This window comes from Xiphophorus couchianus, chromosome 6, assembly GCF_001444195.1.
Source record: "Xiphophorus couchianus chromosome 6, X_couchianus-1.0, whole genome shotgun sequence".
Lineage (NCBI taxonomy): Eukaryota > Metazoa > Chordata > Actinopteri > Cyprinodontiformes > Poeciliidae > Xiphophorus > Xiphophorus couchianus.
In genome coordinates this window covers 12,944,179-12,968,838 of record NC_040233.1, presented here as the reverse complement: position 1 = coordinate 12,968,838, position 24,660 = coordinate 12,944,179, and the positions used below count along the sequence as shown (strand labels likewise).

Here is a 24,660-nt window from a genome sequence, read left to right as displayed (position 1 = left end):
TGTTAAGCAGGTCCTGTAGACATGGCTGATCTTTAACAGAGGTGAGGATGATATGATGAAAAACTAGGAGAGTTCATGGGAACTGAAATTCACGCAAACAAAATGATGGTATGCTGTGTGTTATATGTGTGATACCAGGCACCAGTTATTCTCTGAAAAACAAATAGTTGATAAAATATTAAAATAATTCATTTAAAGAATTGTTAAAATTACTAGAATCTCCTGTCTTCTGCCCTGTATGGTAGCTGTGTTGTTTATGGGATGAACTTGTTTATGCACCTGGACAATTGAAGAAGTTGCAGTATTTGTTTACAATTATGGTTCCGCTCCAAAGGTCATTTCTAGCAGTAATACTTCCTCAAGGTCATCCAAAGTAAAAAGGTATAATTTCTCTTCTGCTTCTCTCGGTCTGATAACATATTTTCTCTGTTGCTGGATCATCATGGCTCGGGCTGAGCCTCTGCACCGCTCTGATATAGCATGTTGTGATGTAGTTAACTTAGCAGGGGTCAGTTGTGTTAGTGAAGGTGCATATACTTTTCTGGGAAATGCGATTTCTCTGTGCAGAGGGCGTGGTGACTCAGGCTGCTGGTGTGATAAGAGCAATATGGGCCCCTGGGAGCCCAATCATGTAAATGGCGAGCAAATTGGTGCACTAAAAAAATAAGCACTGCCTGGAAAAGAGAACCATAGTTGAGAAAATAAGCCTTCATCTTTTTTCAACTTTTAAAAAGTATCCTGCTGTAATAAGCATAATATGGAGACCAATGCAGGGACGTGATGTTGGCCCTGTAAGAATAATGTGTTGTGTGGCAGCGTGACTGATCACCTGTTTATGAGAGAACCAGCAGTTTTATAAATAATAAACAAAATGATAATTTTCGATCTGCGTCTGTGTTTTTCTCCAGCAGCAGTCAGGTCAGCCTCCTGTCTGCTCCTCCCCCTCTTGCTCTCACCTGGCCCTTAGCCCAGAATGTTGCTGCAACTCCGCTCGTTCTCATTGGTCCCCACTCTCACAAGACTTTACAAGAAAGGAAATGACTAAACTCTTCTCCCTCATGCCCTGCCTCGACTTCCCTCCCTGCTTTCACTCTTCCCTTTCTTTTTCTTTCCTATACCGCTGTAATGACTGACCGACCTTTGCTTGATGAGACTGTAGGCTACACTGGATCCGATCTGACCTGATTTTACCGTGTCGATCAGAAGAGGCGGAAGTTGTGAATAGCTGCTTTTTGCCATTTTGTTTTTTGTTGTTGTTGTTCTGTGTGCATTTTTAGTGCACAGGCTATGGTGAATGTTGTTTTTGTTTTTAGCTGACATTGCTGCATTTCTGACATTTTTATGTTTTAGTAGTGTTGCGTAGTGTTGCAGCAGCATGATTTTAAAAGGTGCAGCCGATTAGAAACTCCTCTGAAAGCTACAAGAGAGATGAAACATTTATATTTATTTAACATACATTATTAGACTAATCTGTCTGTCTCTTTTCCCCTCTCTCCTCAGAGGAAGTGCCTTCCCTGATGTCTGCTGCAGCTTTGACCTGCTTCTACAGCTGAAGCTCCATCCCCCCTCTCCCCTCGCTCGCTCGCTTGCTGCCACAGTTTTAAGAGTAAAGGGACGACCACACCCCCGTTGCTCCACCATCAGCACCCACTCCAATATCAGCCCTACTCACCAGACGACCCTCGCTGCTCACCACCAGCTGATCAGCCTTACCACAGCACCACCAGGCCCCACAAACAGCATTTCACCCACCTTGCCTTTCACCATCGCCTTCAGCCCCTTAAGGCCTCTGTTCAGTCCTCAGTGTCCTTAACCTTCCTGAAGCAGACTATACAGACTGTCACCTTTGTTGCCTGCTTCACTGCATCCAACCAGAGGGCTCTCTCTTGGATGTTGCATAAGAGAGTAAGCAATAAACACAAACAGTGAGGAGGAACAAGTTGGTAGGCTAAGACGTCTCTTGGATATCGGACCTTTTGCCAGATGCTGTTTGCATCGGGAAAATGACTCATTAACGTCCACAGCAAACACTGTCCTGCAGCATTTCACCAAGGCGTACTTTTCTGAATGTTTCATTTCAGCTTATCACAAGCAGCAACCATACCAAGGAAGACATTTAAAACAAAGCAGGACAATTGTGGATTAAAACACTAGAAGTACTTTATCCGCACTTGAACGTATCTTTGCTAGGAACACCTTTTGCCTGTGTTTTGCCATGGCCATGAACATAGCACACATCCGTGACACAAAGTGGCTCACACTGGAAGTATGCCGAGAATTTCAGAGGGGCACGTGCTCGCGCTCTGACCAGGAGTGCAAGTTTGCCCATCCGGCGAAGAGCTGCCAGGTGGACAACGGACGGGTGATTGCTTGCTTCGACTCCCTCAAGGTAAGAAAAACATAAGCCATGTCTCAGCCAGTGAGACAGATTACAGATTAGTGGCTGAAAAGCTGTTGAGGAACTATGTAGAGCTAAAAACTGGAAATAGCATGAGTAGCATCAGGTCACTTCCTGTCCTCTTTTTTTTGCCCTACCCCTTTCTGGTCATGTGAGCCAACTGTAATAAAGAGGACAAGGAAGGTAAATCTTTTTGAGGAATTAAACTGTTTTTTTTAAAGCAATAATGGTAATAGAACTTTCCAGAACAAGCTACAATGTTTTTGACATCTGTAGATGGGCTATCTGATTACACTACATCAACACAGTGGCTTGAATTTGTATAAATGTAACATCCCACTGGAAATAAAAACATTGCCACAATTTTGCTAAAAGGAAAATAAACCCTAACAGGCTGCCATGTAATTCTGTATGGCTGCCCTTAGTATTTCACATCTCGGTATCTAAAAGGACTGAAGCGATAGCAACATTCAAACCACTTCCTGTGTAAAGAACGAAGGGCGGCCACAGGGGGTTGGTGCGAGTATCTCATTCTGCATGTTCATGTTTTTGAGCACAGTTGGAGGCAGTTTTGGAAAACTGTATGCATTCATTTCCCAAGTGGTAGCAAAATGAAAGTAAACACTTTTTTTTCCTTAGTCCTTCTGTCACAAGCAGTCTATCAGACGGAGCTGAAGATCTCAATTGAGAGATTATTTTAAACCCAAAGCCTAGAGAACAAGATAATGGTTTATATGTTTGTGCTTTACTCAACTTTTTTTTTGATTATCTCTAAAGAGACTTTAGATCAAGTTAGGATTAATATGAGACTGAGTTGTTTAGAACTGTTTATATCAAGATTTTGATAGTCAGAAGGCAGAAGCAGAATTGTGCTCAAATTTATTCACAATTCGCCTCTCAGTATGATTGGTTTAATTCTTTTTCAGTGAATCTTTTGAAAATGTGTAGTGCTGGTAATCTGTCACACCACTGTTAACTGCCTGCATCAATTTGCAACCTTCCTCATGGGTCAAGTAAAGAAAAGCATGATTCTACAAAAGAAAGTGCTTATTTCCGTCTCCTACATGGCTGTTGTGTTACCAGAAACACACAGTGTAGGTAAAACTGTAGCAGCACCAATCAATCAGCCAATTTTCTCTTATGAGTAGTTCTGAGCCAATCTTAAAATGAATCAAAACATAGAACTTTTGCCATTTTTAGTCTATAAACACATCAATCAATCACATCTATGTTAACAAACTTTTTATTCATAGTTGGTCATTAAATTATTGATACCGGTATACCACGGTTTAAAACAATGTTTTAATTCAACCAGCATGTTTATTCTGACTGGAAGTAAGAGTGCTAGAGCAAGAGTGCAGACTTGAAGCTGAAATTCCTTCATTTTCTTTTGGATTGAAAACAAAACAATCACCTTTTAGGTAACTTAGAACATTTTTCTAAAATGTGATATAGTTCTTGAGGTGTAAAAAGGTCGAACCTCATAGAAAATTGGAACCCAGTCCTGAGTAGGAAAAAGCCTGTTCAATGCATCGCTAAGTAAAAGGTTGTTACTGGCAAAAGAGATCAATAGATGTTAACTAGGACAAAGACAATCTGAAATTAATCTAGTGAAATATAATTCGTACAAAAACCTGACAGTTAATTTCTGAATATTTTGAGGTCACATTTTAAGGTCACATATTCTCGTCTATTTTGAAGTACAGATCATAATTGGAAATAAGCAGCTATTATGTACCTGATTGAACATTCCAGAATGGACTAATGTATTTGTTTAAACTAGTTTTCAGTGGGACTTGTCTTGCTCTTTTTTTTAACCATTTGTCCCATTTTTTTCCTGAAAAAACCAGAGCAGGTCTATAAAAAAAACACTGTAGAAAAAAGCTGATTGAGCAAAAAGGATTTTAAAAAAACAATCCATAAAAGAACAATAACAAATATGAAATGAAGCCTGTTGATTATTCAAACTTCTAAAACAAAAATATACAGTCACATCTGCATTGCACCGCATCGGGTTTTCTGTCACACGGACCCACGAACACTTTCACTGACAGAGTGAGTTGTCCTACTTTAATTTACTGTTGAAATAGGACAAACTCTCCAATGAGCGCTGTTACAACAGGCCATATTGCTCTCCTTTACTTGTCTCGCACTCACATCAGTGCATCCTCTTGGACGTGTGCACAAGCTCCTGGCCCATGAGAGCGGATCGACCTTCTTCTTGAGAAGTATATAATTAGAACAGGTCTCACATGATCACCAGTGCATTGCTGAGCAGGTCACACCCAAACCGAGTCATTTCCCCAACATCCACTCTCTATCTCTTTTTAGCCTGCACATGCACGCAGGCAGGCACAGAGATAACGCACACGTTCGGCACACGCCGTCGTTCCCTTACACAGGCATAAGAAAAAGTTGTCATTTTTCATGGCAACATGCTTGTGGCGTCCATGTCATTGCATGTGGATCATGTAGCGTCCTCCGTCAAACATACCACAGCATTTGAACATGCAGATATACATGCGTGTGTCTGTGTGTGTGTTCTTCTGGCCTTACACTTGGCCTTAACCCCAGAGCACAGCCCTCTCTCTGCTTGTCTCTCTGGTTGGTGCGGCACGGACAGCTCAGCTATGTTGAAACTGGGTAAATATTTAGAGAGGGATAATGGCAGCCTGGACTCCTGGATTTTAATTTGGCTTTGTAACTTTGTTAGTTGATGATTAACCGACTGATCAGATTGGGTGGGCAGAATATGCTGATTTGGGATCTGTGTAAACAACATGCTCATAGTTAAAACAGGAAGAAGCCATATGCCTTATCCTGTATAGATAGAGAGCTTCAAGTAGATGCTTTATGTTATTGCTGTGAAGGAAGCCTAGTTTTTTTTTTGTAATCAAATCTGCAGAATCATGGAAGTGAATGGATGCCTCATCAATTTAATTAAGTTAAAATTAAATTGAGTATGCCATTAGTCATCTCGATCTCAGCTATAATTGAACTTGTTGTTGCTTGTTTTCATACTTGACGGGCTTCTTCTTGATATCCCCACTCAGTTTGATTTTTTTTTTTCCTCATGTCGTCACACCCATCTAGAGCACGGCTCACATTATCCCTCGCAAACATCTGGTTACCTCAACAGCCTCAAACACATACATATTTGCACACAAAAACCTGTGTGGCAAGTGTTTAGCAGTGTGGAGTGACAATAAGTCTGATATTAGCTCATTAGCATTAGCAGCTCGTTTTGTTTGTACGTCCTTTTTGCAGTCACAAAAAGGAGAGGTTATAATCCACCATGGACAACGGTTTGAATACGCTTTGATGCATGATAGACTTTGTTCCCTGTCTAACTGACACGCCCACGGTGGTCACTTCTTAGTTTTGAGAAAGAGAGCATGCATATGCTATGTTTGTGTTGCAGCTGCAGTCTGTGCACTTCTGCATTGTTCTAAGTCAAAATTCTATTTTAATCATTTCATCTGCAGTCCAAGCAAAAAGCAACTGGATGGATTATACATTTTTCTTCCTGGGGCATTTTCTGCTAAGAAAATTCTGGCGCTCACACTGACTTTTAAAACGTTTCATTAAATAAATTTGGAATTAACATAAAAGAACCATCTGAAAGACGTGTACCCGTGAATTTGAGTGAATTTGCCTGTTGCTGTTGGGCACCTGAGTAAAAGAAATAATAAAGATGTAGGTAACATGTTTTATTTTTTTTAAATAGATTTTAAAAATCCATTCTTTTGTTTGTTTTTTGTGAAAAAGCCAAGCTAATGCAAACTACAGCAACACAGTTAAGATGTTTAAAAAGTCCTAAGTAAGTATGCAATTTATTGAATTAAAATGGTGAAAATGTAAGCAATGCACTTTGTTGCTATCCTGCTATCCTCATTTATAAATGGTGGCAAGATAAAGTTAGGTTTACATCGAATCTTGTCATATTCGATACGACATCATAGCAGCAAAGTTGTACGAATCAGTAAAATGGAAAGATAAGTCAAAGCCGATTGATACAGCAAGAAAAAGTAATGATAAAGGAAACCGCTCATAACACAAAGAAAAAAACATTGTATGTATTTAGATTTTCACCAGATTTGCTGTGACGCCTTCTTAAACATTAGAAAGTCTATTTGTAGTCAAATGAATGCCACACATCTTCATTCTTACACAGCCTTTCAGACAGGAGCGTCATAGTAGCGACTGTTTAATGCATCGACAAGGTTACCACGGTTGATGTGATGTTTTCCAGACACATGTTGGGGAAATATGATCTGTTACTGGTTCTAACAAATCTCGCTACAGTCCCCCTCTCTCCCTATAAAATCAACGCTATGTGTGCACTGTGTGTGAAAAGCAGAGGGTTATGAGTTTGAGGGGGTATTGTGTGTTTGACACTGCTGTCAGACACTGTTTACTGCGTTGACAGCCAAACTGTACACGACCATGTGCAGGGTGCAGTTTTTATGCCGGAACAGCTGTGTTCCTTATTGATTTCATAGTTGGTTCGGATGGTAAAAGGGTTCAAATATTGAATAGACTCAATTTTTTTTGTATTTCCTGAGGGAAACATTTAGAATAAAAACTACCTGGGAGACGTGTTCTCAGGAGGAAGCCTTTGTCATACAATCAGCAAGTTGTATTGAGTTGAATGGTGTTAAACTTTAGTCTGAAGGCTGATGTAAGCCTGCAACTCAGACTGTGCTTTCTGGATGCATTAGCTGTTAACACAGGGAATCTTCAGCTTAATTAATGGAACAACTGAGAGTGCATTCACAATTAATGATTTTGCTTTTTCATTTAATTTGATTTAAGCCATCCAGAAGATCCGGCTTTTACATGAAGGAAATGGCTCTTATTGCTGTGCTTTTTGTCTCACTCCCTTCCTTCCTCTCCTACTGAAGAAAATTATCAAGTTAGATAAAAGTGTCATAATTTTTTTAGTAAGTTAGCTCTTATAAGTCTTCTTGTTCTCATATTTACTGAAATACACTAACATCTTCTCAGTTTCAAGCGGGGTTGAATTTCTGTTTGCTGCCTCCACACACACACACACAGACTAAACCACACAGTTCTATTCTTTGCGGTGCTGGTTTTATGGCGTGTGTACATCCTTGTCACATCAGCATGGCTTTGCATCTTGTCTGTGAGCTTATGTGACGGAAGATCAGCGACAACAGTCTTTTCTTTTCAGTGTCAGCCGTCGCTGTCTCTCTGTCACACTGGGCCCATTATAACGCCACTGATACAATAATCACTTTACTACAAACCCTGCTTCTGGCTCTTTAGCTCAACGAGAAGACACACCAGACAATCTCAGAAAGCCCTCCGGACCGTTGAGGTTTATCTTTGACGATTAGAGAATAATAACCAGATCAGTGCATAAATGTCAGCATAAAATAATATAGGGGATAAAATATGTCCCTGATTTTATACATTTATAACACTTTTAGGTTTGTTTTGCACCAGCATATTTATTTCTAGAAATCTCTCTTCAAAAGGCAGATATCCATGAGAATCTTTTTTGATGAGTTGTCGTTCTCTTTGTTTAAGCTTGAGAAATTTGTCTTCTTTTGAACCCCGTAAGCCGTCCACATTTGCTCCATGATAGAGTGTCGAAAGTCACGCCTGCTTAGCCTGTTTGATCAACCCTAACTCCTTTTTTGCCACATTTACACATAAAACCAAAGCCGGCTGAAGGTTTTACGAGGTTTTATGAGGTCCTGCTGAATTTTGTTTGAGAGTCCACTTCTGGCCACCGCAGCACAACCAAGCTCCCGTTTATATTGTCTCTGCATATATTTCTTTCCTTTTTTATCTTTTATATTACTGTATTTCTGGACTCTGGATTTAAACCCTCTCGAGTGAGGAAGGCAAAGTCTAGTTTATTGTTACGTTCTTATACAACCATAGTAAGTATTTTATAGCATGCTATAACATACTAATTTGTTGATGGTTTTAAATGTTTTACCACCTCAGACACAAGCAGCAGTAACAGTTACCATATATGCATAATTTCCAAGCTATGAAGGTGGTTTTCTTTGTATGTATACAACTAGTGCATTCGTCATTTTGTCCTCTGTGTATTCAAACATTCTTGGGAACCCCGTCCTGCAGGGGGCACAAAGCAGTTTGAAAGTTTGCTTATACCTCTGGCTAGCACTCCATAAATATTTACACACTAGTCTTTTCATCAATCTGTCTCTTTTGAGCCATGCTTAAACATTGCTTAGATATTAGGCAGTGCCATCTTTTTTATGCCTTTTCCACAAAATTATGCTTGGGGTTGTATGTACACGTGCATTTGTAGTTTAAAACATGGTTACATTCATCAATTAAGCTTCCTGAGAACAATTGTTTTCATATTTTGCATTGAACGTTGGATTTAAATTATAATTAAATTTTCTAGTGACGCTTTGTGGCACACAGTAAGGTATGCTTTTTATGTAACTCTAAATTTAATAGTTGAGAACCATTGCTCTTTGTGGTCTATAATCCTGAAACACAAATTGCTATGAATGTATTAAGCCTTTAAAGCTTAAAGTAGTTTTTTTGTAATAAAACAAAGCAAAAAATAATTCAACTTCAAACATTTTGTGGTATTTTTATTTAAAACATTACATTTTCACTAATTTTCCACCAACCAAAAGAAAGCTGACATTAAAAAAAATCTGATTTAACGTACAAGCCATTAGCGTTTGTTAGAGCTGAATTTACAAGCATCGACTGTGTAATTGTGAGCACTAAATGTACTATTTTACTTGAAATGAGATGAGATAAGATTTCAACAACAAAAAAAAAATAAATAAATGAAAACTTCAAGCCAGGATGAGAAAAAATCCACATTTTATGCTTTTTCCTTGAGTGGATTTAAACGTGCACTTTAACAGTATCACATCTTCAACTGACCCAGCAAATTACTTGCCAATATCTATTTAATCAACATTTACTTAACTGTAAAGACACTTAATTATATGCATTAATTGGTCATCTGTTCATCATCGGCTTTTAACCAGGAATGTTTTCTCAGATGCAGGGAAGTGAAGGTCAGACACTAAAATTTATCTATAAACTAAATGTGCAGAGTTTGTCGGTAAAGCGAAAATTGCTAAATTACTAAGCATGCATTTATTAACCTTGTAATTTCTGGGGGGTTTTTATGTGCTTCTTTTTTAGAGCTGACTACAACTTTCTCCCGCTTTCTGAACAGTTCTTTCGTTACATCTTACCCAACATGTGAACAGATATCCTACTAGTCAGCTCTGCTATTTTCTTCCCATTAGACAAGCGAGACATGAGCTCGGGGGCACAGCTATTCACGTTAGCCGCAACTCTCTTAACACCTTTGTGGCGAGCCTCTCCCTCTTACCAGCTGTTAGGGCCATCAGTCACAATTTTCTCCACGCCCTCTCTGTTGTGAAACATAGATATTAAAAACAACAAAGATACACCAGTCAACATAATGATAGCTCAGCTGATAATGTCTGAGAAGTCTATTGTCCAACAACATCGGCAAAACTTAAACCGGGCCATTTATTATCCAGAGCGTCATCTTAATGTACAATCTTCATAAAATGACTAATTTTTATGATGTAGAGCAAGAACTTTGATAAGTGAAACATGACTGAATCAATCCTCAGGCTTTTTATTGTTGCCAGTCAACATGTCCATTTTGAGTTGAAACAGTACTCAAAATGGACATTTAACAATTAGATTTAACATCTAATATGTGATTTGTTTTGTGTGACCCTCATTAAATCCAGCCGTGTTTATTTCTCACTGAAGATGTCAGTTTCTATAACACAGAATGGATATTAAAGGTTAATTCATTTTAGTCATTCAGCTGATGTTACCTAACCCTTCCTCCAGACTCTGACTATTTAATTATTTGAATCTGAAAAGCTCCCGACTCTCTGTTCCAGGAGTCATTAAAACATTAATCCTTCAGTTGTTGCCTGTATCCTGTGAATCTGATTGTTTTCCCTGTTGATAATAGAGATTTTAATACCACAATGTTTCCTTCCACCAAACTTTCAAGTAAAAATGTCTGGATACAGCACTCTGGACACGGCCAACTTCCTTAGCGGTGACCTTCTGTATCTTACTGACCTTCTGGGTTCAATGTCTGCTGGACAACCATCAAGTCAGTATTTTCCCTATGATTGTGTAGGACATAACATACAAAAACCTTTACAATACATGAGCTTCACATTTTGAACCTCATTTCTAAATAAGTGATATTCTCAGTGATATTTATTAACATGAATATGTACTTAAATAAAGCCACTATATATATATCTTTAGTGGAATTCAGTTTATTTTGTTTTGCCATCTTTTCTTTACATTTACATAATGTAGAGTCCGGTCTACAGAGTTTAGTTTCTGTGAAAAAATCACGGTGAATCATTGCAAAATCATCATAAATTTCAAAGGAATTTTATTATGAAGGAATATGACACTAAAGCACGGGAAAGAATTTGGAGGCATCCTCCTTGTTTCGCTGCCAAACCCAACGGAGATAAGCGCACACAGAAACAGGATTAGACCAGTTGACAGTGGGATTAGAGTTGTGGATAGGATTAAAGTCTGTGAGATGAGATTAGCATAATGCATACCAGATTAAATCTGTTATTGCTGCAAACTAAATTAGTCATGAGTCTTGGTGTCACGGAGGTACGAGGAGAAAGGAGCCTTTTGTTGACAATGGCGGAGGGGGGAAGAGGGGCCACCCTGGAAGCAAGAAGAGGAAGAGTTTTAAGCTGGAATGCTGTCATATGCTGCTCCCATTTTGCTTTAGTCCATTCAGATACAAGTCTGTCCTGAAGAAGAATATAGCTCTGTCATTTCAGCGACAACAGAGTCATCGTTGACTCTTGGCCACTGCCAGAACTGTATAGGATTTCTGCACAGTGACTCTTCCATTTAACTCCCACTGGGAAGCGGAGCTCAGAGACGATTAAATGGACCTTCCTGGACTCGCTTCTCATACTCGCATATTAAGCATTGGAGTTTTTTGGGGGGTTTTATGAAACGCTGCTTGCTCAGATCAATACCTGCGTTATTGCACTGGATTTGCACATGGTGAAAAGTAAGAAACTAACCTTGTTAGCATTCAGAGGAGGAAAAGTGGCACAGAAATCAACAGTGTGTAGAGAGGAGGACGTGTAAAAGGAGTCACATGAAAGTGTTTTGGTGTAGAAAGAGGTAACACATGGGGAGGAGAAGGGGGAGCATATCAGCAGAAAAACAGAGAGGTCTAAGTTTGGACCCAGGGCTCCAGTGTACATGACATCTGACCTGGAGCATTTCTGAGAACCAACACACTTTCAAGTGCGAATAACTCATTGCTCTGCATATCTATGTGGTTACTGCTGTAACACATTTGCATTTGTCCTCGATTTGCAGTTTGCATCACATAATAATTCACCTAGGTTTTTTTTTTTTTTTCTTTTACTATGTATACTAAACACTTTAAAATGTGTTTGGTTAACCTTACTGCAGTATGTGTGGTCCTTTTTCAGATAAGTACACCATCCTTTTAACTCTGGTGTTGTATAAGTGATAGCGACAATGCGCCACCGTGGACATATTTGAACTATTATCATAGATTAACACGCCCTCGCATCTCCATAATGCCACAAGCCCCAGCACATGCAGTGACATCAACTCCCTGACCACAGAACGCCAACATGGATCAGTGTGTGTGCGTCGCAACCCAACAGGGAAGTAATCACAAGGGTACAGATGTGTGCTCGCTGTCCAATAAAGAATTACAGAGTTTTGCACAGAAATTTAAAATGTTCTAAACTTTATTTAATTTGATAAGAAAGATGACTTTTTAGAAATGTTCTGCTCATTCAACCAGTTCTAGGTTACATGGGGATCTGCACAAACAGCATGCAGATTGATTTGATATATTTATATTCATACGTGCACGGGAGACAAAGAGACCAACCGCTGGGCCGGTTCCTTTGAGTCTCCGCCACTCTCCGGCAGGACAAAACTTCTTTCAACGTGTGTGTGTGAAGAGTAGGGCTTTCATCTTTGTGTATGTTTGGACAGAAGACGGTGGAACGCAGGCCGCAGAACAGTGTAGCTTTACATCCCAGCAGCAGCCGAATACCATCATAACACAACATTGATGCAGCGAAGATGAGATACATGAGGTAGATTCACTTAATGACCTTGGCAGCTGTTTGTGTAAAGGTTTTTGAACGATTTATTTTGAAGTAGATGGTTTTGAAAGTATAAAAGCTTACATAAATAAGTCAAAAACCATTTCACTTTCTGCATAAATATAAAATATTAATGGATTAGACAAAGCTGGAATTAAGACAAAAAAATTGGTAGCTGAAATATTAGATAATATTTCCATCATTCAGTGTCTAATTTGTTTTCTTCATCGAATGGAAAAGTAAATTTATTTCCAAAATTGCAATAAATTTTACATTAGACCATTCCTGCTGTTTAGAGACTTTCTTAAGTTTCTAAACTTAGCAAAGTTTAGAAACTCTAAACTGAGTTTAATCTCTAAACAGTCTTTGGAAACCTTTTTACATCGTCTAAAAAGGTTTATAACCCTTTCATCGGCTCCAAATCTTTGAGAGTTTAGAGCCTCTAAACTGCAGGAAAAACAATTGGGAAAGCAATAAACTGACCGAATATTTCTCGCTCCCATCTGCTGCTGCACACTACCAGTCAACTGGCTGAAAGAAAATTGGTAGTTGCAGAGGTAAAGGAAATATGAGCTCTCTGTATTTGCAATACTCTTAAAAAAAGAACAATAAAAAGGGATAATATACTACATGTTTACTTGAGTTTGCATCAAAGTAGCAATACATGAATACTGTTATAACTACAATATCTCAGAGAGTTAGCAATAAAACAGTTTTCTATTTTAACCGAGAGCAATAAGATTATGTTAAACAGTTTTGGTTTAATGTTTTGTGTAAACATGACCATACTGTTAAACTTGTACCACAAGATGGTCATAGCAACCCACAACTAGTTTAGATTTGCCTCAAAACTAACCAGTAATTCTTGACATTAGACATTTTGCTGGATTAATTTGCTGTGTACAATGTGGGTGAAGAACATGGATTTCAACAGTGTAAATCTGAAAATAGGGATTTCACAATAATGACCATAACCTGTTGATACTCCGAACACTCAGAGGCTTATACCAGGGAAATGGAAATCTGAAAAATGCCTTCCATATATAGGAGCTCCATTCAGATTATTCATCATCATTTAAACACTAATTATAGATTTCAAGTCAGCACTTAAGGTTTATTGCATTTATCTTATATGGCATTTTATTCGAGCATGTATATTTTATAAATTTCGCTGCATGCTTCATCTCCTCCTAAAAAGAATGGGATTCAGCCACACCCTGCATTCTTTACACATTGCTTCACTGTTTGTTTAATTCCCACATACTTACAAAACCAGGGTGTGTGTCTGTGGGTGAGAGACAGCGAGTTAGAAGGGAGCACGATCAGGGCGGGACGTGTTTTTACAACTTATCATCAAACAGTCAGCCCAGTAGCCGGTGGGATTATTGTTCCCAGTTTGGCCTGTGTGGATATCGGCTGGTCTGATCTCAACAGGAGAAGCTCAGACTTCCACAGATAACACAAAAACATGACCTGGAGTGAACCCGAAGAAGAAAGAGGTCTTCCATGATCTTAGGAAAATGTTAGCTACTCGTGCATGTTTGCTTTATTTTTTTTTGACTAACAGATGAATATTTATATTTTCTCTGCTCACAACCTGAATTCACTCCTGGGAATCAGCTCACAATGCTTGTGAATCATTCGGAAAGCACGTCATTGTAAGCATAAACATTGAGTATGGATCATATTATTCACTCTTTACATCCCCATTATTGCCACCAATTTCCTCAAAGCACCCCCAGGCTTTAAGTCTGGCTGCGCTACACATTTCAAACATTTCATTTGCATGATTACATTTAAATTGCATCAGCATCACAAGATAATATTCTCTTTTCGGTTTTGCATCTCATAGTGGATTCAGTCGGTGCATAGAAATATTGAAGATGACACCTCTATCATTTGTTTTCATTGAGAGTGACCTTTTTAATTACTGGCGTGGACATGGAACAAATTGGGCTGGTGTACAGACACACAGATGCATTTGAACTAATTATGGCTGCAAGGCGAGTAGTGATTTCTTCTCTGACTGTCTCTGTCTGCCAGTGATCAGGCAGGCTGCTCCGTTGCTGTGGACACCATCTGTAGCTACTCCTCAAGGCCGCTGATGTCACCATAACACACACAAACACGGCAGCGTCTTCCTTTCGTCTCAGTCCGCATCACTTTCCTGCGCTTGACAGTCCCCTCTTTTTTAATCACTCGTTCTTCTGCAACTTCTAAGATTTCCCTGACGCAGCCTCACGCCAGCTCACAGGGTTGCCGTGACTCCCGCTTTCTCTCATTCTCGTCACAGTCAGACTGGCATTTCCTATTCTGGGCCCAGACTTACTTATTCAAAATGGCTACCCGTTCTGGTAGCAGGCATTTTCTTTGAACATCTCGACTAGATCAGGTCTGGTTACTTAGGTTTTTTTTGTTGTTTTACTCATTCACATACGCTGCTCTAGTTGCCAACCCTGGCAGTCAGCAGTCGAGGTCATGTGGGGTGAGAGCAACATGATCTTTTATGTCTTTCCAGCCCCCACCGCATCAACCCCCTCCACACACACCACACTGAAATCACACCCACACTTTCCACCCATCTCTGCCTATCATTTTTATGCTTTGGACTACCTGCTTTCAACTCTTTTTTTTTCCCTCCTTTTTCATGCTCATGCACAGATCTTCTGCCACAGACCTGCACATCTCAGCATGTAGCTTGTTATAAAATTACATTTACTCGAGCACCGAAAGGACTGTTATGGAATAATAAAAATATTTCATATTACTCTTAAAAAAAAAAGCTGGGTATTTCAAATTAAATTAGGCGTTTTCTTGTTTCATGAAAATACAAGAGCATATCACTGGTCTTTGTTCAATATATAAATACAAATAAATGCATGCTCATGTTTAGATTCATACAATGCCTTGTCAAATTATTAATGCAACTTAAACAATTGAATATTTTGTCATGTTAAAACCACAAACTTCAATATTTTTATTGGTATGATAGACCTAATGAAAGTGGATTAGTTAGTGGAAACTAATCCACTAACTAGTGGATTAGTTTCTATCCACTAATGAAAGTGGATAGAAATTGACTTTCAAAAAACAGTTATGCATTGCATATGAAGCAATGCATAACTATATATATATATATGTGTGTGTGTGTGTGTGTGTATTTCATATGTAGCCAGTGCACCCACTGACTTCTGAAGCTACATAATTATAATGTCTCAGTGTGAATACAGTTGTCCTGAAGTTTTATTAATGAAAACTAGTGAACAAAATGAAGATTGAAGAAAACAGTAGGCAGATAAATAGTTGTGCTTAAGGGGTTTAAAGCAGGGTTATGTTACAAAACAATATCCTAAGATTCGGATGTCTTTCATAAACAATGTTCATTCCAGGATCAGAAAATTAGAAAAGTATGCCATAGCTGGAAAACCACCAAGATAAGGTTGCCTAAGCAAACTGTCTGAGCAGGTGGGCGTTATTCAGAGAGGCAGTGAAGCGGAGAAACTCCTGAGATCCACCACTCAGAATCTGTTGACAGGACAAGAATTGGTCATGCACTCTACAAATCAACCCTTCATGGAAGAGTGGTGAGACGAGAGCCACTGTTGAAAGAAAACTATAAGGTGTTCTGTTCGTCCATGTATGGACACCACAAACACGTAAAACACTGTGTAAAGGTAAACACCGCACGAGGGTGAAACGTGGTGGTGGCATTATCATGCCGTGGCGATGCTTTTCTCAAACAGGGACAGCAAAGGTGGTCAGATTTTATAGGGAAGGTGAATTAAGGTAAATTCAGGGCAACCCTGAAAAAAAATCTGTTGAAGACTGAAAAACACTTGAGACCTGGACCTTCCAGCAGAATACCAGTCCTTAGGGTATAACCACAGCTACAGTAGATCAAAGCATATTCATGTGTTAACAAGTCCAGGGTTAATTGTGAAAAAGATTTCAAAACTGGTTTTCGCAAGTGCTCCCCAATCCAATCCAACAAAGCTGAAACTGTTTTGCAAGAAAAAATTTGAATACATTTCTCTCTGTAGGTGTGGAGGCAAACACAAAAAGACTTGCAGCTATGTATGTAGAAAAAGGTGGTTCTTCAAAGTACTGACACAGGAGGGTAAACAAACCATGCTACAATATTTTTACTTGTGAATATTTTAAAGTATTTCCTTTTCACAGTTCTGCATTACTCTGTGTTTATCTACCACACACAGAACATTTGTCTATAGTACATCAAAGTATGTGGCTGTGACATGACAACATTTTAAATAGTTTGAACAGTGCGGATACTTTTGCACAAAAACTTTATGTCCGTATTTATCAGTACTTTTTTTCATTTTCTTACATTTCTTTCATTTTCTTTCGTTCTTGCAACATGGGAAGTTACCTATGAGTTAAATTGTTGGCTGTACATTTCCCTACAGCTAGTTTTAGTTCTACAGGCACATTTTTTATTTAGTGCAGGAGGAGGGCAGGCTGTCTAAATATTAAAGCATCAAGCACATTTTTTTCTTTTTATGTGGTCTGCTTTCTACATTAGTCTGACATTTTTGGCACTTATTTAGAGCTCCAGAATGTAAACAGTTTTTGAACCAGATTTTGCGCTAGAATGGTACGTGACAGGTGCCATCATTTTCCACTTCCTCGAAGATTTTATCAGGAAACAGCCCACATCAAGCTGTAATTTATAATCCAAATAGTGCAGACGATCACAGGGACTGTATATAGAGGTCCATAAATCCAAGTCCATGAATTCTTAATTGGTGTCAGCCTGCCATTAGCTGCACATGCCGCAATATCCTTAAAAGGAAATCCAGGAAGAGCCAGAGACGGCAGCTTTAAGCAAACAGAAAAAAGTAAAACACCTTAAAAACACCTTAACCGTTTTACGGCCACCCTGTTTTGCTTCAACAGTGATTCTTGTTTATCCTCCCGCCTCCACACCTGTCTGGTGCTCCAGTGTCAGTGAAAGTAAAAGAAGACTGAAGAGTGGGATATAGTCACATCAACGTGTAGAGATAAATCCCAGCTCTGTCAGCAAGAGATAGGTGCCACTGTTAGATAAGCCCTGCCACTGGCCTGAAAGTAAACACACGCCTTTAATACATTTTGGACTTGGTTGTGAGTGTGTGTTTTCGTGCATATCGGACACTGGTCATACGAGCATTACTTCCAAAAGAATGAGCTCTTGAGTGCACAAAAACATAAATATGTATGCATCCTTGGGACTTCTGGTTGGGCAATTCTAGAAACTGAAAGTATAGAATGATATTTGCTACAGAAAGCAGAATGTGATCCCTGTCCTAAATAATTAGCCAGAAGCTTTGATGCGTTGACCTCTGCATGACTCCTGGGATAATATAGACGGGTCATATGAGCACATGAGTATTTTTGGTGTCACTTAGACATGTTGTGTGCCTAAACTAGATGTCTGGAGAAAAACAGCACTGTATATCAGTCATGACCCCTTGAGGCTGTTGCACACATGCTCACATGTCCCAGCTGAGACCGACAGAAATAGCAAGCTGTTAGCAATTAGTGACAGACTGAGCCCAACTTGAATGCAACCGTCTGTCACTGACCAGATGTAATTTGTTTGAAATTGTGTAATGTCTTTTTCTTTTCTTTTTTTTTTTACTAATGATAAATGCAGCAGAACTAGAAATATATTGGTTTCGTCATGTTTGCATAAAATATGGGGTGTTGTGGGTTCAGAAAGATCTGCTGATAGTTACAGCAGATACATGTTTATTATATTTATTATTATCATTTTGGATAAAACGTCTGCTGTGCTTAAATACATCCAAATACAGCTGTGACTCATTAGCAAATTTATTTTTTCCCCATATTTTTATTTCGTATCTTTGTCACTTCCTTAGGAACTTTGCACTTGTTGTCGATGCAGTTCATTCGACCATACCTGCATCACTCATGAGTAATACTGAATGTTGACACTTCTGTTTTTGTTTTTTTCGTCTCAGGGCCGTTGTTCCAGGGAGAACTGCAAGTACCTGCATCCTCCTCCCCATCTAAAGACCCAGCTGGAGATCAATGGCAGGAACAATCTGATTCAGCAGAAGAATATGGCCATGCTGGCCCAGCAGATGCAGCTTGCCAATGCTATGATGCCCGGCACCCAGCTACCCCCTATGGTAAGAGGATAACATGAGTATGAAATACAAAAAAGCGACTACACAATAATGCTGTAGTGGAAGTAAAAGAAAATGCAATTGTCATTATTTTTTACAAATGAAATTCCAAAAAGATGGCATTTGTATTCAGCAACACTGCGACACAACATTGTTGGCTTCTGAAGCCAAAAACAGAAGCCAATGAAGATAACACTGAATTTTATTTAGGGGTATCAGTTTTAAGGATGCTAAAAACAACAAATGAATGTTGAACTTTTCATATTTAATGGGTTTTTTAAAAACATTTTTACAAAATGCTAAAACCATGGATCATTTACTTCCATTTATTGTTGGCTAGTTTGTCTTGGTCTTTCACATCAAATCTCAAACATTGTCAATTAAACAATGACGTGGGAAGCTGAAGTTTGTGTTTTTAAGGTATAAACCTCTTTCATAAGGCATTCCACGTAACTTCATCTCTCTTCAGCTTTTTTTGTCACGAGTTTATATGTTTTCTCAGACAGAAGGCTTGTGAATGCAAACATTTTATCCATTCTCACAATCAGAGTTTTTTATATTTTGTTTTGTTCCTGTTCCAGCCCATGTTTTCAGTGACACCAGGCCTGGCAACCAACGCCAGCGCAGCAGCAGCTGCTGCCGCTGCAGCCTTTAATCCCTACCTGAGCCCTGTGTCTCCGAGCCTGATGCCTCCGGAGATCCTGCCCAGCACCCCCGTGCTTATGGCCTCCAGCCCCACCGTCAGCCAAGTTCCCAATGCTGCTGCTGCTGCAGCCCAGAAACTGCTGAGAACAGACAGGCTTGAGGTAACAGACAAAACAATAGGTGCAACCTATTTATTTCTCAGCATTTTTGTTTTCAAGGGAAAATGCTTTTTTTCAAAGGCAATCTACTGAATCCCAGTTAGACGTTAACTTTAATCATGTCTTACTAACTCAGACTTTATGTAATGGGTAAATGTGAACATCACAGGTTTAATAGAAGATAAAAACACAAAAAATCTGACTTTTTCTACACGAAGGCCCAAGTGACAGGAGAAGTTGTCCTTCATGTCTCTGCTGCTGCTGTCTTCAGGTTTTTCATAACAGAAATCACTGGAAGGAATTCTGATTTGTGTGGAAATTGCTTTTGATTGTGCAGAAAGCACCAACAGTTTCTAGGCTACCAGTAACTGCATAACATCAGCAAAGAACTGACTACAAATAAAAAACACAGAAAATACTCTATAATCTGTTATTACGACGGTTTAAAAATCTTCACTATTGCACTTGCAGATTTAACAAATGTATACCTCTCAATCTTGTTCATATATTAGTCAGAAGAAGAAGCATGCACAGCGACATTTCAATTTAATTCAGGTTAGGTGCTAAAAGAAGGTTTTAGCTCTTATTTTAAAGAAAGTGCTGCCCTCTACTGTATCAAAGGTAAACTTATGAAGCTTCTGGAGATTAAACTGTGAATATGGTATTTGTTCATACTGGAAAAATGTTTACCTTTAGTAACAAACTGCATTAAACCACAAAGCATGCTGCTTATACAAGGTCTCCTCCCCACTTGTTTAACTTTTTTAAAGACAACATTTACTTAAAACCTCCTTTGTATGCCTAAAATCTTACTTAACCTCTGCTTTAAGCAAGTGTAACCATCAGTAATATAACAAAGCAAAACAACATTAAAAATTGGTAGATTTTAAATGTAATAAACTTGCCCAAAAATGCAGTTTTAAGACCAAAAACCTTTAAAAATATAATACAACAAATGTAAGTAATTTTCTTTAGCTGAACACTACTACATACCACTAAGTGTTCCAACTACTAAATGGGTTCACAATAATATTTAACATTTTTATTAACAAATAAAATTATTTATTTACACATTTAACCAAATAGAAATATTTTAAATAAATATTTTATACCATGTACGGTATAATTCTCAAACTGATTATTAGAATCCATTATTAAGGAGAAAAAGGTGTGTCTATCCTGCGCAATACACAATTTAAAAGTACTATTTATTACAGATTTTTTTATAGCTACAAATCAATATCAAAGCAACAGTAAATACATGTAATAATTTACATCATTATAACTTTAATAATCAATATGCTAGATACTTTTAGTTGCAGTAGGTGTTGTTGATTCAAAGAGAAGCATTTAGATCATGTCGTACATATTTGTTTTGATTTTGATGTGGATACTATTTAATTATTCTCCTTCTGACTCATTTAGGTGTGTCGGGAGTACCAGAGGGGAAACTGTGCTCGGGGGGAGGGCGAGTGCCGCTTCGCTCACCCTGCAGACAGCACCATGATCGACACCAATGACAACACCGTCACTGTGTGCATGGACTACATCAAGGGTCGGTGCACCAGGGAAAAGTGCAAGTACTTTCACCCCCCGGCCCACCTGCAGGCCAAAATTAAGGCCACCCAGCATCAGGTGAACCAGGCCACGGCTGCCGCGGCCATGGTGAGCGTTCTCTTTTAGTAAGGCTGCACTCATTCAAATCCAGACAAGACAGTGAGAGAAGTTTTATATTTCCAACAAGTCTAGCTGTGTTACGATACAGTACCTGCAAAGTTAATCACCTTCATGTTTGAACGTGTCTCGCCTTCCTAATTGGTTGTTGTGTAACATTTTCAGTTCTGCTTTTGCCAGGTCAAATATTAAAAGGTCTGCATGTTGGTGTGGGTAAAATCTGCTCTGTGCTGGATGACATGAAGAAGGATAAGACAACAGTGTACTGTCCTGTCAAGCGTTTTTTTTTTTCTTCCTCATTTGTCAAACCGTTTGTTTCGTTCCTTGTTCATCTCATCTCAGACCATGAGCAGAGAGTCCAGTTCCTTTTCTGTCTGTCTCTCTCTGCCTGGCCTTCTTTATGACTCCATTGTTTCTGTTGTTCCTACCTACAACTTCTCTTCCTCTTGATATTATTTGAAACGACTCATTGTGCCTTCTGTCTTTTCCTGCTGTAACGGTTCGGTGAATAGTAGCGCAGCCACACGTCCTGTTTATCTCTACATGATTTTAGTGGTACAGCAATACAGAGAACATGGGGGTGAATCAGTATAATGTCAACTTGATCATGACGTGCACAGTGAAACGGAGAAATGTGAATTACACCTCTGTACATTTTGCTGTTTATTTGCTGAGGCTCTTTTCAAATGATGGTTGAATAATTTTCTGTTTTCATTTATTCCTGTGTGAAAATAACCACTGTAGTCCGGTAGTTATCATCTCTCTGATGATGATTTAACTGTTGAGTAGTAGAACTAATGTCCACACTGTGCATGCCTTAGCCCTGTTATCCCCTTTGTATATTGCATTCCAATGATTTGTTTTTTTATTTTTGTTTTTTCTCACCTATACCCAAACTGCACTGCTGCCCCCATGATGCACCTCTGCTTGCTGGTTTATGTTAATGCGCTTGAACCCCATTGGCCCATTGCCATCATGTGCTCGCTGCCTGCTAATTAAGACTCAGTCGGCTGTCAAATCACTGAAGCGACCCCTCGACGCAACCTTTGACCTGGTACTATGACCTTTCACCTTTTAGCTTGGCATGCATGTGGCTTTGTTGTGCAGCAGTGTTCTAACCAAAGATACTTAGCTTTTTGTTGTTTTTTTTTTTTGTTTTACAATGTTCGTCTCAGTGCAATGTGTGTTCTTCTTCTTGTTACTCTATAACTGCTGCTTGTGATACAATGACTGTGGCCCATTAGAGCTCAAACGGTTTGTGTCAAATTTGCAAAAACACAAATTCACTGTTGCAGATTGTGATAAAGAGTCACAGTCATTTCATCGCCTGCAGCCCATCTAACAAAAGTTAGCGAGGGCGAGGGAAGTAGAGCTTCTATTAAAGTGGCATGGCTTCAGTCTTGTGTCTAAATGTTAGTGTCAATCAAATGTGTGCATGTCTGTGTTGCTAGTGCATGGGTAATGGATCTGGGTGGGGGTTAGGCTAACCAAACAGGAGTGATCCCATATTAACAGGTTAGTTGTAACAAATGATAGTTCACTCAAATCTTGATCTTGACACTAAACATCAGAAGTCAAGAATGGCCTAATGCCAAGACGTGTAGAGTGTTACGCCTTGCAATTATTTATTTTTTTCTTGGCTTTAAACCATTTTTGATAGATTTTTTTTTTCTGAGAGTGAACCATCACTTAAACATGGCTTACACAGTTTATCATGGAGCTAGCAGTGCAGCTTCCCTTTCTCTGTGCTTACTACCTGTTCCACCTCGTTAGCAGCCTCATTGTTTTAATGGTTAATGCTTGCTTTATCAGTCAGCCTTATGTGTGTAAAGATAATAATAAATCCTTTTTTATTAATATATAAATGCCTGTCAGCTCATAACTCCAGTAGGCATCATGCTCCTGCTTGTGTAGTATTTGTGTCAGACTGCTGCTTGCTTGCTACTGATGATATGATATTGTAATTGTTGTACACACAAAGACGTTGTGGCTCTGTTTCTCTGATGTTCTCTAACGTTTTTTTCTTGTTTTCTTCCCTGTCTTTGCCTCTTTCTAACATACCTTCTCTAAATTCCACACACCTCTCTTTCTGTCTATCTCTGCCTCTTTTTTTTATTTTCCTTTTCACTGTCCTCCCTCCATGTGGATGGGCAGGGCATCACCCCTAGTGTCATGGCTCCCCTCCCAAAGCGGGCGGCTCTGGAGAAGGCCAACGGGGCCACAGCCATGTTTAACACTGGCATGCTTCAGTACCAACAAGCCCTGGCCAGCATGCAGTTTCAGCAGCAAGCTGCTTTCCTCCCATCAGGTATGGCTCCCGAAGCAATCAGCCAGTGGATGGTGGATCAGTCTAACCTGGCTTCTTTGCTTGGCTGGGGTTTGGCAGGGTGATAGATTGCAACACAGCTCAGTTTGGTCATAAACAGTTCAGCTATTTCATCAGACAGGAGGAATTTACAGAACTGAGTAAACAACAACTTCCACTTTGAACCAACATAGATTCATGCATTGTAAAAGTTTTTGTAGCACTTGAATTTTTTTCACATTTTGTCACCTTAGAACGATATACCTCAGCAATATGTACGGTATATATATATATATATATATATTTGCGTATGGGGTGTAATGATTAATTAAGTGGGACAAAAAACTAATGCAAGGCTTTCAGCACATTATATAAATAAAAATTTGATTAAGGTTTGATGAAATCTTCAAATTTGGTGGTAAAATAGAAATCTAAAGGTTGCAGGACAGTGGCTGTCAAGCACTGGAGTTGGAGAACCTTTCCCTAAACGCACCATCTCTGTCACGAAAGATGGCTGTAACATGCTGAGGGGAATACAAATGCAAGCTAAGCCTTGCAATATATATATTGTTGTAATGTGACAGAATGTCTTAAAGATCAATAGAAATTTAAATTTGTGCAAGTCACTGCATGTGTCTTGTATTGTAGTTCAAGAGGAAGGGCCTAAACACATGTTCTATGTTTTGTATGGCACTTCATGGCCCCTATGAATTAAGATGGGATTTTAATCTCTTTCTTCTGACTAATTACTTTAATTAAACTGTGAATATCTATCTGTAGAATTTAGTGTAACAATTTTAACTAAATACAAAATTAACTACCATAAAAGATATCAAACTGTGTAATAGTCCATGGGATGGGGTCAAACCATGATTCTGGGACTTTGCTTTGGGCTCAATGCTGGAATGTGTATTTGATGTTCAATGATTATAATGATTCTCCTCCTGTTATGCTTAGCAAATTACAAACTCTTACACTACCCTGCAGACAAAAGTCTCAGTCACCTCTGCACCTTCTCCAGTCACTGATGTCTGTGTTTGAGAAATATTAACTTTTTCTCCCACGTTATCTCTCCCTTCCCTCTAACGAATCTTGTGATGGGCTGTTTTGATTTCTCTTCCCTACCCAATCCACTTCCTGTTGCACTGCATGATGG

The 24,660-nt window shown here is 39.0% G+C and overlaps 1 protein-coding gene across 16 annotated transcripts in view; it reads left to right on the top strand.

The window, feature by feature from the left end:
• The window catches only part of mbnl1 (muscleblind-like splicing regulator 1), a 46,476-nt gene that overhangs the window by 15,439 nt on the left and 6,377 nt on the right, over positions 1-24,660 (top strand). For 10 of the 16 annotated variants that reach the window (XM_028020005.1, XM_028020007.1, XM_028020012.1 and 7 more), the window contains 6 exons: positions 1,501-2,389; positions 18,555-18,725; positions 19,304-19,528; positions 20,951-21,190; positions 22,200-22,253; positions 23,354-23,507. In XM_028020005.1, the coding sequence (XP_027875806.1) occupies positions 2,216-2,389; positions 18,555-18,725; positions 19,304-19,528; positions 20,951-21,190; positions 22,200-22,253; positions 23,354-23,507 (1,018 nt within the window). In that variant the 5' untranslated portion in view covers positions 1,501-2,215. Of the gene's footprint in view, positions 1-1,082; positions 1,291-1,366; positions 1,389-1,500; positions 2,390-18,554; positions 18,726-19,303; positions 19,529-20,950; positions 21,191-22,199; positions 22,254-23,353; positions 23,508-24,660 lie in introns of those variants that run through there. The other 6 variants (XM_028020018.1, XM_028020013.1, XM_028020019.1 and 3 more) reach the window with 3 other exon arrangements.